This window comes from Manacus vitellinus, unplaced genomic scaffold (genome assembly GCF_001715985.3).
Source record: "Manacus vitellinus isolate BGI_N305 unplaced genomic scaffold, ASM171598v3 scaffold_23_pilon, whole genome shotgun sequence".
NCBI lineage: Eukaryota > Metazoa > Chordata > Aves > Passeriformes > Pipridae > Manacus > Manacus vitellinus.
In genome coordinates, this window is record NW_021939718.1 from 5,559,234 (window position 1) to 5,575,819 (window position 16,586).

At 39.5% G+C, this 16,586-nt stretch overlaps 1 protein-coding gene across 1 annotated transcript in view; it reads left to right on the forward strand.

Annotated features, from left to right (window-relative positions):
- CAMK4 (calcium/calmodulin dependent protein kinase IV) overlaps positions 1–16,586 on the forward strand; it is a 142,719-nt gene that overhangs the window by 64,797 nt on the left and 61,336 nt on the right. Inside the window, exons 3-4 of the mRNA XM_008921431.2 lie at positions 13,254–13,316; positions 13,871–13,953. Coding sequence (XP_008919679.1) covers positions 13,254–13,316; positions 13,871–13,953 — 146 coding nt within the window. The remainder of the gene's footprint in view (positions 1–13,253; positions 13,317–13,870; positions 13,954–16,586) is intronic.

Here is a 16,586-nt window from a genome sequence, read left to right on the forward strand (position 1 = left end):
GTAGATCGAGTCTACTCTCAGAAAGTTCATGGATGACAATAAGTTAGGTCAGAGTTTTGATCTTCTGGATGGCAGAGGGATCTGGACATGCTGAATCCATGGTCTGAACCCAATTGTTTGAGGTTCAACACAGATACAAGCACATGTATACACTGGCTATAAGTTATACATATATATTAAAAACTATATATTCCTATCTTTACAGAGAGTATAGTTGGCTGGGTTTTTAATTTTCTGTTGCAGTGAATTGCTGGAATTAAACGATAATCAAAAGGGTCATGCAAATATTTGATCTTTTTTCTTGAAGGAACACTGCTTTTGAGCCTTCACAACTGATTGAAAAGACAAGTGAACTGGCTGGGGGAGGAATGGCTGGAGACTTCTGTATCACAGCTGACATAATCAGAATTAGTAAATTGGTCCTTTATTGACTTTTGGAGAAAATTATGTGTGTTTGTAGCTATAAAATTAAAAATTCTATTTGTTGCAATGTGGCCTTACAGGATTTATACTTGAAGTTTCTTCTGCCTCCACATGTCTCTTTCTCCACAGACTTTATAATGAGTATATATTTATACACATCTATGTGTATATACTTTTCAAAAAAGAGTTTGGCGAAATAAACACTTGAAGAAAAGTACAAAGATCAGTGTTTGCAGAGCCATAGTGCTGTCTACTCTTTTATATGGGTCCAAATCATGGGTCATCTATCGCCACCACCTGCGACTCCTAGAAGGCTTCCATCAACACTGTCTCCATACAACTCTAAATATCCACTGGTGAGATTACATGACCAATACATCTGTTCTAGAACAAGCAGCAGTCACAAGTATTGAGGCCATGTTACTGAGAACACAGCTGTGATGGACAGGACACGTCTCAAGGATGAAAGATCACTGCCTCCCTAAGATCTTGCTTTATGGTGAACTTGCCACAGGCTGCTGCATGAGAGGAGCCCTGAAGAGAAGATACAAGGACTCCCTGAAACAACATCTCAGCTTTGGCCATATTGATCAACGTAACTGGTCTACTCTGACCTCCAATCAGGAGGTCTGGAGACACACTATCTTTAATGCTGTTGCGTCCTTTGAGAACACACGCAGAAAGAATCGTGTGTTGCAGAATATTCCACCTAAGGAGTCTTTCTGCTGTGCCTTTTGCAACCGGACTTGTCTATCTCATATTGGCCTTTTTAACCACCAGCGCGCCGGTAACAATTGTGGGTAGAGCTCTTCCCAAATCTTCATTTGCAAAGCCCAGACATGATATGGATATATCTATACCTATATCTAATCTAACTCCTGTTGTTCAGTAATTGTCAGTACTCATACTGGTCACATATCTGAGAGTGATCTGTGGAATACACTTACATACATATGCATATTTAAGGTAATTTTTTTCCTCACTTCATGTTAATATGTAATACTCTGATTTTTTCAAAAGGAGAAAGAATTGTGTGATATGTAAATCTACATGAAAACAGTCAACTGCACAGCACTACTCATCATTAGAAAGGAATTATTTTGTCAGCTAGCTCACACGTTATCTTCAGTTATTCATTCACACACACACACACAAGTGCACATACCAGACAGGCCATTAATTTCTTGGTAATGAAAGGGAAACAGTAATTTCTTACTTAGCAGTCCATCTGCAGTACTACCTATTACATATGTAGATTATTTTTCCTGGCTTTCTCATTTTTCATCATCAATGTCATCATCTCATTCACATGCAGTTCACACTGTTAGGTTTTCACCAAAAGATGAAAAAAAAAATCAGTCAAAATCAGTTTGAATAAAGAAATAAGACAGTAAGGCTTTGAGTTTTCCATTGCTTATATCCAGTTTTCCTTCATATATAACGGAGTCTGGATTCCACTGTCTGATTCACTACTTTACAAAAGTGGCTTTTCAGTAGAAGTTAAGTCCATCAAATGTTCTTCTAAAGAAGAACAAAGAAGTTCATTTTACATAAATGCTGTCCAAAAGAAGAGAGAACTAAAAGATTTTTTTTTTCTGCACTGTAACCAATAGCTTTTTGCTTTAGAAGGTATGAAATCAGACACCTGTCAGTGAAAGTGGAAATTTTACTGAAAAATAAATTTGTTAGCCATTTTATTCCTTGAAAAGAAACAAAAAAATTGTTTTTGTCAGGACAACCTTCAGAAAAAAAAAATCCCATTCCACAACTGTAAAAAGCCTGTTCTACATATGTAAAGTTATTTAACATGTCATCTGTAATCCATTGTATTGTATTACAGAACAGTATAGTGCAGGTGTTGTGTAAAATCGCTTAATATAGAAAAATATTTTGTACCTGTCACCATGTAGATTGAATTGCTGTATTATTCCTGAGTAAGTCATACCTTGGATTAAGATTTTAAGAACAGACAGTATGTATTATATCTGTTTTTTCCTTACTTAATTTATGGGTAGTTAGCTAACACTCATTTCTGGTCTTCACAGCTTATTTTTCAGAAATACAAAGATCAGCAAATAAAAAGACAAAAATATAAAGCTCAACTCGTTATTCAGTTCAGGGAAGCTCTACCTACTGTATACAATGCACTGTTAAATAAGTTGTTCTGAGAAATTAAATAATATCCTTAGATGATAAATAAATAAAAGAAACTAAACCCAAACAAATGACACACGTTTAGCTTTGAATTACTTAGCAGGAACTCCTGTGAACTGATCTCAGCTGCAGATATTCTTCCACCAACCTACCCATGCACATTTTGCTCCTTCCCTGTCTGCAGTGATTTCTTCATGGCTATAAAGAAGCCTAGAGGAGCTCTGTGTGTCCAGGGTGCACATAAATGTTGAGAGGCAGGGCAGGGAATAGGAACTGAACCTGTTGCTCTGTGATGCTACATTTAATGCCTAAAGCAAAGGTGCAACCCTACAGAACGATAGCATTTCTGAGTAGTGGTGTAAGGGTGAATACTAGGTTATCCCATGATTATAGTCCTCCTCTTTGGAAACCTTTATTTACAGTCTCTTAAAGAAATCTGGAGATATACCCTGGTGGAGCTGTAATGCGGAGAAGGCAGGGCTTCTGCATAAATGGATTGTCTGTGAAGATCGTGCTGGGGGTCTCTGAAAGACTTCTCCCTCTGCATTTTAGGAAGTTGCTATGTTCAGATATGTATGCTTTCGTCAGAGGTGTGACAGCTATTCTTTTGGGGGGAGAGAGATTGAGCTTGTGCTGTGCTGTAGAGTAATGAATTAAAGAAAACTGTCAGTATGCACTAAAATATGAAGAGGGCAAAAGATAAGAATCGACAATATTTTCTCCAATGCTGGCAGTTCAGATATTGAAATAAATCAGGAACAGTGTATGACATAAAACGTGGCATCCTGGGTTTATTCTTCTGAACCTGAGGTCTCTTTAGACCCTCAGAGAGGCAAGTCCAAATGAGATCTGTAAGAGAGAGGACTTATTTTACCAAGAACACTGTAATCAGCATGTGCTGCTTGACAAACTGGTTTATTTCCAGATAAAATATATTCTCTTTGTCTGAGGTGATCTTAATTTTTTTTTATGTCCTTTAAGAGGAAGACTAACCACAGGTAGGGAGGAATGGAACAGCAAGGATGTAAATTAACACAGCAGCTGTGTAAGCAGCATGATCTCAGTGTTCTGTTACAGAAGTTTCTTTGAGAAATCACGAAGTCAGCATCTGTGTCTGATCTCCTTGAGATAACTTCACCTGGTCAGAGGATCTCTTAAGGCTAGAACTAAGGTTCCGCCCAACTTTCTAAGCTGAAGTTGATGGCTGTGTGTGGGTGAGTGTCATGACAAGTGTTTGCCAAACTAAACTTGCTGTCTGCTCAAGTCACTTAAGAAGGGTTTTCTTAAGGAAAAAAAACAAATCAAACAAATAACAAACAAAACAAAACCAAAAACACCCCAAAACCCAACAGCACACCACCTAAACCCAAAAAATGAAAGAATAAAAATAAAAAATAACTAACAACCTGTTTTTCTACAAATGCAAAAACTTATCCCACTTTCATTGTTATTCCTCCCCCTTCACTTTAAGCAGCCTTCAAATACTACTCTTTGTTTCCAACAAGTTATTCCATTACACTTGGCATATATTGAATGAGCAGATGTTTCAAACTCCAATTGGGCATATGTTCAGTAGATGCAGCTGAAAACAGCTGGAAGCGTTTCCACAAATAAAAAGAAATAGCATAAATAAGATGGTTTATTTTGTATTCAGTCCTATGATATTCAAGTCACTTTCATTGTTGGAGGGAATTCTGATTTCAATTTTTTTAGAATTGCCAAGATTACATGATAACTTCTGAGGGCTTCTAAGCAGCACTCTGAAGAACATCAGCCTCCAGAAATTTAGATTTTTTTCTGCAAAATACATAACACTCATATAGGTTTCAGCTCTTTATAAACCGACAAAAGAATAGTGTTACAGGAAGAAATAGCATGATAGTAATTGTAGGTTTCTGGATTGAGTGGCAAACACAGTAGATATAGGATTTCAATGTAAAGATATGAGAAAATGCAAAGTCAAGAGAACTCTTTATATGGCTTTCAAGAATTTATGGGCAAAGTCATAATTCCTGGAGATGAAAGCCCCAATTTCTACAAATGAGAAGCCAAAAGTCTGTTAATCAGGACTCCAGGAAAATTATTCATTTCACCATTATAATTAATTTCAGCTATTCTTTTTGGGCCATTACTGTGTTACAGCTACATCATCACAGTGGGAACACACATTAGTAATTCCATGTTTAATGGATGAGAAGCACATGAGGTGCCACGGTTAGGAACTAGATCTGGAAAGTATTTGTATCCAGGCAGTTGGTACCACAGTTCATATCACATCAACAACTACATCCTGCATGCTTTACTTCACAGGTAAAATCTGCCTTCTCATCTCCAGGCTGTTCTCCGGTCCCTTCATCATCTTCTTGGCCCTTCACAGGACTCTCTGTAGCATGTCCTTGTCTCTCAGGGTGCGCAGAACTGCATTCAGTAGACCAGGTGTGGCCTCACCAGTGCTGAGGAGCAGGATCAGCTCCCCTGAACTGCTGGCAACACTTCTTGTAATGCAGCCCAGGAAACAACTATGGCTTTGCCACATCAGCACGTCACTGGCTTATGTTCAATTTGGTGTCCACCAGGACCCTCCAGGGCATTTTCTTACTAGCTATTTTGCAGCTGGGCAGCCCCAGCCTGTGCTGGTGCCTGGGGATCTTGCTCTCCAGGTGCAGGGCTTTGCTCTTCCCCTTGTTGAACTGCATAAGGTTCCTGTCAGCCCCTTAATCCAGCCTGTCCAGGTCCCTCCGAATGGCATCTGGTGCATCAGTCCCTGCTCCGTATTTGGCCAGTGCACCTATCCTATCATCCAGATCATTCATGAAGATGTGACACAGGATTGGACCCACTATTGATGCTTGGGGTACACCTCTATTCACTGGCCTCCAAGTGGAATTCATGTCACTCTGGGCCTGGCTATTCAGCTGTCTCACAGACTGCTTATTCATTTCATACTTCAACAGTTTGTCTGGGGTTGTGGATCTTTTTTATGTTTTCTTTCTTTCTAAGTATCAAAATTGAACCCAGATCAGATATTATGCATCAGATACGGGTTTTAGATCAGGTGTGGTGTGATTTGCCAAATCTGCCATAAAGGGAGACACAGAGAAATCTCTTGAAATTCAAATATTCCTGTTCCAGTTCAGCTTCACATAGCTTACAACCACCTCCTTTCAGCATCTCCTCCATTTACTCTAAAACTGTATGAACATCAGGGAACACAAGATAAAATATGGAAGGCACCTTGTGGCTCCTCTGCACAGAATTCATGGATTGAGATGACCTGTTGGAGAAGGATGTCAAAGTGTGTTCCTGCTGCTCTCAGCCTTCTCAGTCACTTGTCCTTTTTTTCCAGTACAACTCATAGATCCTGCCAGAAGAAGCAAGTTAATGTGCTGCCATTAATGTAGTTGAGACATCCTCCTTGGGGATTGGAGAGATGTAGAAACAAAAGCAGTCCTGTAAATTTTGATGTTATTTGTTGACACATAGTGCTAACAAGAAAGTCACAGTTTCTAATCTATGAAGTGAGCTCTCTGTATTAGTTATAAGGTCTTGCTTTCACTTCTGCCTACCTTTCTTAACCATCTCACCATCTCTACATGATTCTCTGTATCATCCTCCAATTATATAAAATATTTTTTTCATTTTCAGTCCCTGAAAATTTTCTGCAAGAGATTCCTTCCCTGTTTTCTTTTGAGAATCCACTGGTTTTCTGTGTTATTCAGATTACAAAGTTTATAACCTACACATTTGAAGTAGTTTTGGGGATGGAGTCGTGTGTATGGTTCCTGTAAATTTAGAATACTATCAAGCAACATAGAAATTATGTCAGAACCTCTTGTTATCAGTGTTTGGGGCTGACCTGCCAGAAGAATTGTCTAGGATCAGGAGATTACAAGTCTCCTAGTACAGGTGTCATTAAAGCAGCAAGTCTAGAGGTTCAGGATGATTCATCAGAGGAAACACGCAAGACACAAGGGGAAGAAAGGAAGCATGCAAGCAGAAAGGGCCCTGATGCTGGAAAAGCACCGCATAAGCACTGTTTAGCCATAGCTAAAACATCCCTGTGTTATCACCAATGTTTTAATCACAAATCTAAAACATAGCCTCATGAAAGCTACTATGAAAAGAATTAAGTCTATACCAGACAAAACCAGTACATTGATCACATGAAATTATTTGGTATCTGTGATGGAGATGACAATATTAATGCATCAAACGTTCATTGGGGACGATTTTCTAAGTGTGAGTTGATTGAGAGAAGGATGGGTACACAAGCTTACTATTCATGTGAAATTTCTTAAACTGCAACAAGCATTGCACTTGCTTAATAATATAAGTAGACATAATGTATCCCAGGTCTTTATCGTGCAGCTGAGGACTCCTGATAAATTTGAGTAATTTAATAATAAAATATTGTACAGTGTGACAGGAAATGTCCTATCGCCTTATAGCCTTCAGTTTCTAAGGGACTACTGTTATGTGGCAATGTATTTATTCAGAGGGGTGACCTGAATATGAAGCCTTTTACAGAATGCCAGATGTCTAATACTGGTTGCATCCCCTAGGATAAAAGCTGAATTCATAAAGTTTCAATGAGAAAAGAGAACAGTTTTGAATTTGTAACTGTATAAGTTTAAAGCAAGAATGTACAAGAAGATAGCAAATCTACAAATTTATAAATAGTCCTATAAATGCATCTATTTTGACAAAAACAAAAGGAGTGCTTACCTTTGATTTACACATTGTTCCTGCATCTTAAAAGTGTCCTTCTCCACCCAGGTTTGGGAACAGTAACAATGGCAGGAACACAATATAAAAAATGAATAGCTAAAATGAGCAATCCATGAACACCTAAAAGGCTGAAATTTGTTTGCATAAACTGCTCAACAATTATCTAACATATTTGCAGAAATCTATGTATAAATGAGTCAGGAAAAGAAGTAACAACCAAACTGTCAGATATTTAGATCACAGCATATAATGAGACCTGTTCTAATGAACATATAACTTGTTTTGTACTCAGACATGAAATGTATTATTGCAAATGACCAGTGTTGTGCAAGCTCTAAGCACCTCTGAACATATCTATTCACCCTTTGGTGATGCCACGAATTGATGTGGGTGAACAACAAAACCCATTCACAAAGGGTTGTGTGTCTTTGGGGAATGTTAACTGCATCTGTTCACCTGTGCCATTGAAGATGCAGGTCCTCTTAATCAGATATGCCAGTGTGTGATTTACTGTGCTGAAGTTTTTTACAGTCCCACAAATCATCTGTATCAATCTGAAGGTTTGCCTGCAAATGTACTGTGCTTTTTCAGAAACTGAAGTGTTGCTTCTTTGATGGAGCACTTTACTGCTGACAGATTAACAGTCCTGTCATATGCAGACAGCTCAGTACCCTTTCAGCTTGTACAAACCCAGCTATTTGCAGCCTGCAGCTTTGCATGTACTAGTCACCTCACGGGACAAATGCATGGACATTGATGTAACTGACACTATTTCCATGCAAATGTGTTCAGTCTGAGGAACTTGCATCACTTGAAGGATTACAGCCACAAATTGGGAGTGTGGACTTGTGTGCAGAAAATAGTTGCTCTAATAATGAATAGCCTACATAGGAGGAATTCTTTGCTTGAGAGACTCTTATTTTCATTCAAAAAAAGGTCATGCAACAAATCAAATCATCTGAAGCAGCTGCTAAATAAATGTCCTAGTTGGAACAATGAAGCATCCTTTCATTCAAAAGGGTCAGCTTTTTTAAATTACGCTTTTACCTACTGTCCACTGCCATGCTGGTTACTGAATTACACCAGAGTAACTCAGACTGAGTCACATATAAACCTCTATTTTCATTTGTTCTGGGATTTTTCTGTCATACCACTTTTTGTAGCCTCTATGATTCTTTATCACTTACGGTGAAGAATGTCATCTGTATCTTCCACTGATATATAGACCAGCTCAGATGCTTTCAATGGTACTACTTAGCTTTATAAAGATGTAAAAGTACAGTCAGAAGTCTTCTTTAGAGTGTTTTATCCTTGAAATCTTGACTGAAAGACTTTGTGAGAAGATATGCTGTGTATGAACAGGGCAGAAACTGGAATTCCTGTTATTCAGGACATTCTGAATTAAAAAGCAAGACCTTAAACTGTACTTTGAGTCTTCTTCTTGTGAAGATTTATTTAAATTCAATCTTTAAATTCAAGCCTATTTCTTTTTTTTTTTCTTGAAACCTTTCAAGAGAAGTCAAGTAACCCAGCAGTCCTGTGTGTAGATTTAACAACTGGTAACAAACCTTTTAGATAACCACGGAATTGACAGCTCTGCCTGTGTGTAGTCTGTATCTGTGTAAGTTTTAATATTTCAGCTTAATTGTAGGAAAGCAAAATAATGATGAAGTTATAAATGGTAATTAGCAATTGATGCTATAAAATACAGAAGGAGTTAGGCTTCAGAGTAGTTACTTTAGCTGAGATGAATATAAAAGCTTTCTTGGAAGCACGTTTAATAGTGTGGTGGCAAGCCAATAATGATTTGCATCATGCCCCCTGTAAGTGCAGGGAAACACATACTCAGAGCCCAACCTGCTGGTTCAATAAAGAATTCATTGCTCATATTAGAGGTGTTCATGTGAGTCAAGAAGTGGGATATTAATTAAGGAGCCAGGCAGAGCTGGGGTGAACAGGCTCACTGGGGTGGGCAGTCCTGTGAAACTCCTTGAAAGCTCTTTGCAGTGGTTTCTTCACACCCCTTGCCTGGGCACTGTGTTGTCCCCCAGCCTGTATGGTGGTCACAGCTGGGCAAATGTGCCCCTCCATGTCCACACTGCCCAGGAGAAAGAGGGCCTGAACATGTAGGATGAGGAATGTACTCCTTCTTGCTCTCTACTAAGTCTGAGGGTACAGAGTGTGTCTGTTGGCCACTGGTTTTAAGGGTGGTGTACCATATCACAAGGCAGCAGCTGTGTTAATCTATGTACAGTGGTAGTTCATTTCATCTTGTTTCATTTAATTGAGAGAAAAACATCACTTTTACATCTTAGTGGTTTGTAACATCACTCCACCTCACCATCTTGGGGCAGGGAAACATGAAAGAATCTCAGCTCTCATTGAGGATTTTTCCAGTCCTTTCCTCTGTCAAAATAATCTGAAATTCATAAATCAGAAATACACTGATTATAAACCTAAGGTTACGTCACTGAATGACCAACATCAAATTTCAAAGATCTGGGGTTTGCAGACACATACCTATAAAGGGGATAAATGCTTAATTCTAGAGAAGTGAAATAACTGGAAACACAAAGTACTGCAAATAACCCAGGAATAATTACCTTAAAGTAAATGCTTTAATATAAATTAGAAGGGTGGATGGGGTTTCTGGACTGCTGCTTTCTCCTAGTGAAATCTTCATGCCTAGGGTCAGTGGTGAAGAGCTGACAAATGACTATTTCAGGATTACCTGGCAAATGACTTCTCAAATTGACATAGATTTCCACAGCAATTGTTGCTTTACAGGCCTAAAGAAGCAAATGCCTCTCGATTGTTTGCAATTTAAAGTTTGCAAACAGAAAATGCAGCTCAGTAAAACTGCACCAGTGTTAAAATCACCCAACCATTCATTTATACAACAGAACTAGTTTTTCACACAGTGAAATGTAGTCTTTTAAGTGGAAATCAAATTATACTGATGAAATGTCTGGCCAAAAGCATACTCTAGTCCATTTAGCATAGATTAAAAGCAAAGAATAAAGGATAGAAGGACAATTGCTAAACTAGTGGAACTGTGAAACATCTGAAAGTTAACATTTGATTGTTTTTTTCTTCACAAACAGACACCAGTTCTACCCTATTATTCTTGACTGTAATATACTCACAAAGGTCTCACTGACACTTCTGTGAGTAACATTAGTTTAAAGAAAGAGGAGGAGACAAACAGTTTTGCAACCTCATTTTGATCAGTTATTGCATCTACACAAATTAGACTACTGCATTTGATGTAGCCAAACATTTAATTTGTTCAAATATTTGTGGTAATAGCATATTTGATTAAATTATTTAAGTTTTAAAAATTGTTACTATAGCAACTTACACCCTAGAGTGAGATTTTTGACTCTCATCCTACCAAATAGTTTCTGTCAGGAAATTATTTGATAGGATGATGATAGGAAAATACAATATAAGTAGTTGAATTGCTGCTACTCCTGCCCAACTAAAAATAAGCCAAGTTTGGCCCTGATACAAGTAGATACACTTTTTTGGAAGGAGCTGAAATAAATGTTGATACAAATTTATCTATACTTTGTGTAGGAGAAAGTAAGAAAGTAGCAGTAATAAAACTGGCTGTTTGTAATAAAATGCCATGAGTAAATATGGTCCTGCTTTTACTCTGGAACAATTCATGTCACTTATACCTGCTCATTTTTGTTGCAAAATCTATCCAAATGGCCATTTGCCAGGATGCTTGTAAGTTAGTGACCTGCTGAGCCACTTAGATCCTCACAAGTCTATGGGACCAGATGGGATCCATCCTAGGGTGATGAAGGCGCTGGCAGAAGAGCTCACCAAGCTGCTCTCCATCATTTACCAACAGTCCTGGCTCACTCGGGAGGTCCCAAATGATTGGAAGCTGGTGAATGTCACGCCTGTCCACAAAAAGGGCTGCAAGGAGGATCCAGGAAACTACAGGCCTGTCAGCCTGACCTCAGTGCCTGGCAAGGTTATGGAGCAGACCATCCTAAGTGCAATCACACAGCACCTACAGGATGGACAAGGGATCAGACCCAGCCAGCACAGGTTTAGCAGGGGCGGGTCCTGCCTGACCAATGTGATCTCCTTTTATGATTTGGTGACCCACCTGGTGGATGAGGGGAAGGCTGTGGATGTGTCTATCTGGATTTCAGCAAAGCCTTTGACACCGTGTCCCACAGCATACTCCTGAAAAAGCTGCAGCCCATGGCTTGGACAGGGGCACTCTGTGCTGGGTTAGGAACTGGCTGATGGCCCAGAGAGTGGTGGTGAACGGTGCTGCATCCAACTGGTGGCTGGTCACTAGTGGTGTCCCCCAGGGATCAGTGTTTGGCCCAGTTCTGTTTAATATCTTTATCAATGATCTGGATGAGGGAATTGAGTCCACCATTAGCAAATTTGCAGATGACATCAAGTTGGGGGGGAGTGTTGATCTGCTGGAAGGCAGGGCTCTTCAAAGGGACCTGGACAAGCTGGAGAGATGGTCTGATTCCAATGGGATGAGGTTCACAAGCCAAGTGCTGGGTCCTGCACTTTGGCCACAACAACCTCATGCAGTGCTACAGGCTGGGCACAGAGTGGCTGGAGAGCAACCAGGCAGAAAGGGACCTGGGAGTTTGGATTGACAGGAAGCTGAACATGAGCCAGCAGTGTGCCCAGGTGGCCAAGAAGGCCAAGGGCATCCTGGCCTGGATCAGGAACAGTGTGGCCAACAGGTCTAAAGAAGTGATTCTTCTCCTGTACTCAGCGCTGGTGAGGCCACACCTGGAGTACTGTGTCCAGTTCTGGGCCCCTCAGTTCAGGAAGGATATTGAGGTGCTGGAGCAGGTCCAGAGAAGAGCAACAAGGCTGGTGAAAGGACTCGAGCACAAGTCCTATGAGGAGAGGCTGAGGGAGCTGGGGCTGTTCAGCCTGGAAAAGAGGAGGCTCAGGGGAGACCTCCTCACTCTCTACAACTTCCTGAAAGGAGGTTGTAGCCAGGTGGGGGTTGATCTCTTCTCCCAGGCAACCAGCAGTAGGACAAGAGGGCATGGTCTTAAGCTCTGCCGGGGGTGGTTTAGGTTAGATATTAGAAAGAATTTCTTTACAGAGAGGGTGATCAGATATTGGAATGGGCTGCCCAGGGAAGTGGTGGATTCACTGTCCCCGGAGTTTTTAAGATGAGACTGGATGTGGCACTTAGTGCCATGGTCTAGTAACCACAGCAGTGTTGGATCAAGGGTTGGACTTGATGATCTTGGAGGTCTTTGCAACCCAGCTGATTCTATGATTCTATGAAATGGCTGATGTCCCCCAACAACATAAGTTGTGCCTGGTTTGCTAAAGACTGCAGTTTGTAAAGGGAAGAAAAGGGAAGTTCTAATCCTTTCAGAGGTTTAACCAATCCTTTGCATTAATAGACCATTCTGTTAGATGTAACTGAAGCAAGTTGAAGTTAAACCTTTTAATCTGTGACAGGCGGGGTATTTGACCTTTGCATTACCTTTTTGTTCTAAGCAGTATGTTACACTACTTTCATGTTCACATCCTGTGTGCAGAAAAATTTTCCAGTACAGTTGCTGAACAAAGTGTGTCAAAATGAAGCTATCCTAGCAAAAACTTAGCCAACATAAGTAGCAATAGACAAGAGTAGAACTTGAGTACAAATAGGAATTTATACAGCTTTTCCAGATGTCTTTCTTATATATTTCTTGGGTGACTTACAGATGTATCTGAAATCTTTTTGCTAGATGCAGATGTTTTTCTTTTACAGTATCTGTCTCGTATTAATGGAAAATTGTTCTTATTTGACTTGTATGTCTCACATCAGCTTATCTCCAGAGAGAACTAGAAATGCTATTCCTACATATTTTCCTGTGATGTAGCTAGAAGTTTCTATGGTGACCATAGAAATAAATTTTTTCACTTTTTCCTTCCCCTATTTTAACCAGGTAGACAAGAAAATTGTCCGCACAGAAATTGGAGTTCTTCTCCGCCTTTCACATCCAAACATTGTAAGTTTAACTTTGTTTTTTCACTCCACATTTGTTTATTTGTTTTTTAAAAATTCTTTCTATTCATAAGAGATGACTGTTCAGGTTCATCAATACAGACCTGGATTAAAGCTTTGCTTTCTCTTCATGAGCATGCTAGCAGCTTTTTATGAAAGCTTCTTGAGTTATACTTACACTTTAAAATAAAATGTTCTTAGAGACATGAGTAAGAAACTATGTGAAAAAAGTTCTGCAAATGAAAGTGGAAAGTTGGTGTTGTCAGTCCTTGAAGGGTAGTAAAGGTTTTACTTTTCAGTTTCTCTGAAAGATTGGCAGACAGCCTCTTAAACTGCTGTATTTCATAGAGATTACTGAGGTATGAGTAAGAAAATAACCAAAAGAAAGAAAGAAAAAAAAAAGAAATGCAAAGGAGATAAAGCCAGCAAAAAAAAAAAAAGTGGGAGAGAACAAGGTAGATCTACCAGCTGTGGTGTGTGTCCTACTGTTGACGCCCTGACAATGCTCACCAAGAAGACAAATAAGCAAAATAAATACTTTCTGTTATCTTCTACCAGATAAAACTGAAGGAGATATTTGAGACCCCTACAGAAATCAGTCTTGTTCTGGAATTGGTCACAGGTGGAGAACTATTTGACAGGTAAGTTACCTGTACACACCTTGCTCAGTACCTTCCCCAAGGTCCAGATTCTTCTCTATATGTAATCCTTGTGTTAGTAGTTACTGTTATTATTTCATCAGCATAATGGTTTATTCACATGGACAAATGTCTGCAGGAAATAGCTTAAAAATGTGCTTGGAAATGTAATTATCGGGAAACTTTTTGGAAATGATACATGAGTTGAAAATGGAGAATAAAAAAAGTGGAAAAATATTGAAGAAAGGTGCTCAGCATGTGCCCAGCATTAAGTGTGCTACAGTAGAAAAAAGGCAGGAGAAAATGGCAAAATATCATTGACAGATCATCATGAAACATGTGGAAATCAGCGTGCCAGGAGGATAGCTTTATGTCAAATAAAAATTTGATAAGCAGACTAACCAGAAATTCTCTTTGGTATTCATTGTGTTTATAAAACCTCTGGTTTTGCTGCAAAGGTTCTGCAAGACAGCTCTTGAGTTCTGAAGGTTTTACACATGAGGCTGCACATGCTTGTGGAGTAGGTGCATATGCATAAAGTGAAATAATTCTGTAATAATGCTGGGGTGATATTTTACTGGTAGGGATTTGATTTTTTAGAGCAAGAGACGATATGAAAACATTTGATACTGGCTTGAGTAAATTAATTAACTCATTGGTATTAATGATTTCCAGCTTAATTAAGGAAGGGTTATTTGATTTTCCTTCTTCTATAATTAAAATTTAGTATTTTAGAAGGCTATTATACAAATACACATCAAAGATTCAGTCTAAAAGTATCTTCGACTTGAAAAAAACAAAATCATAACTTTTTTTTTTTTTTTTGGTATCATGGGCTTAGCTTTGAAAAAGAACTATTTGAGAGTAATAACAACAAAAGCAACTGCTCCTATGACATTTTTAGTTCGTCAGAAGAAGGTGCATACCCTCTCAATACTGTGCTGAAGCCGTGAGGAGAGATGTGCTGCAAGTTAAACAACCAGTGAGGGCTCAGTCCTGAGCTGGAGAGAACCCTGGTCAAGAACCATAGCCCTACACATAGCCCATTATACATCCATGTGGTTTCAGATTAGGTCATTTTCAGGAAGGCTGGATACTCTACAGGACTCCTTGACGAGAAGATTTAGCAAAGGGAAAATGCAAATGTGCCAGCGAAATTGTTGGTTCCTGAGCAGCAAACACCTGTGTGGTAAAACTGAAAAGACTTCATGGGATCCAGGATGGGAAATTGCATTATTTAATGGAACCAGGATTTAATATTATGACATTTTCAACATTCTATGATATACTTAGCAGTGATTATGGGATTTGAGCTGTCAGATTGATCTTTTCAAAAAAATTTAATGCCTGATCCAGTAGTTTAGACAGCTAGGATGAGCTGACACTCTAACAAGAAGCAACGTCATTTAGTCACTTAGTTGAACTGCGGTGCCCCCTTGTGATGCTACTATTGAGCACCAATACTGTGGAGATCTGAACTCAGCATCCTCCTCTACTCCATGTACAACAGAACTGGAACTTTGTCAATACAGATGTCTCTGATTTGTGATTTGGAAAAAATAAAACAACCAATGAAATAAGAAACCATAAAAAATTATTTTCAGCTCTTCAGCTAGCAGTAGGAGTATTACTCCACTCTTTAAACTTAAATTAAAAATAATTAAATATAAATATGCAGTAAAGATGTTTTGCACTAGTGACTCCAACGAAACATCAAACCCTTTCTCAGTTGGGATGAAGGATTAAAACTTGTTTTGTGCTATGCAATGACTGCCCTCTGAGTTTTAGTGAGGGTAAATTTAGCTTTCTACTTGTGGTGGGTTCACCTTGGCTGAATGTCAGCTGCCCACCCAACCGCTCTATCCCTCCCCTTCCCATCCGGACAGGGGAGAGAGTAAGGTGGGAAAAGAAAACAACACAAATTGTGGGTTGCAATAAGGCAGTTTATATTTATGCAAAAAAGAAAGCAAAAGGAGTGTGCGCACGCACAAAGCAGAAGCCAGCAGTTAATCTCTACTTCCCATAAGCAGCGATGGTCGGCCACTTCTCTGAGAAGCAGGGCTCCAGCACGTGTAACAGTTGTCAGCAGGCAGCCATCAGAGACAATGAGTGCCTCTGGTCCTGCTCCTTGCCTCAGCTTTTATATCTGGGTTGATGTCATATGGTCTGGAATATCCCCTTGGTCAGTTTGGGTCAGCTGGGCTACTTGGGTCCCCTCCCAGGATCTCACCCTCCCATTGAAGAAGGAATGTTACAGTGTTGGTGCTGTGCTCAGCAGTAGCCAAAACATGGGTGCGTTATCAATACTCCTCTAGCTACCGATGCACAGCACGGCACTGTGAGGGCTACTATGGGGAAATAAATTCCGGCTCAGCCAGATCCACCACACTACCTTAGGTCAGATTCCCCTCTCATGTTTAATCTTTTCATTCCTTACATTGTTTTACCATACTTGAAGAAAATTACATACTTGACTGACAGAGAGGCCTTGTGCACTCTTTCCTCTGTGCTTGCATGACACAAACACTACTGTTCTCCTTGCTCTAAACATCCTCATTGCTGCTACTACTAATTCTTGTAATGTGCTGGTACTTTTTATATCAACCATTTTATTGCTCTATTTTTTCTGCCCTTCC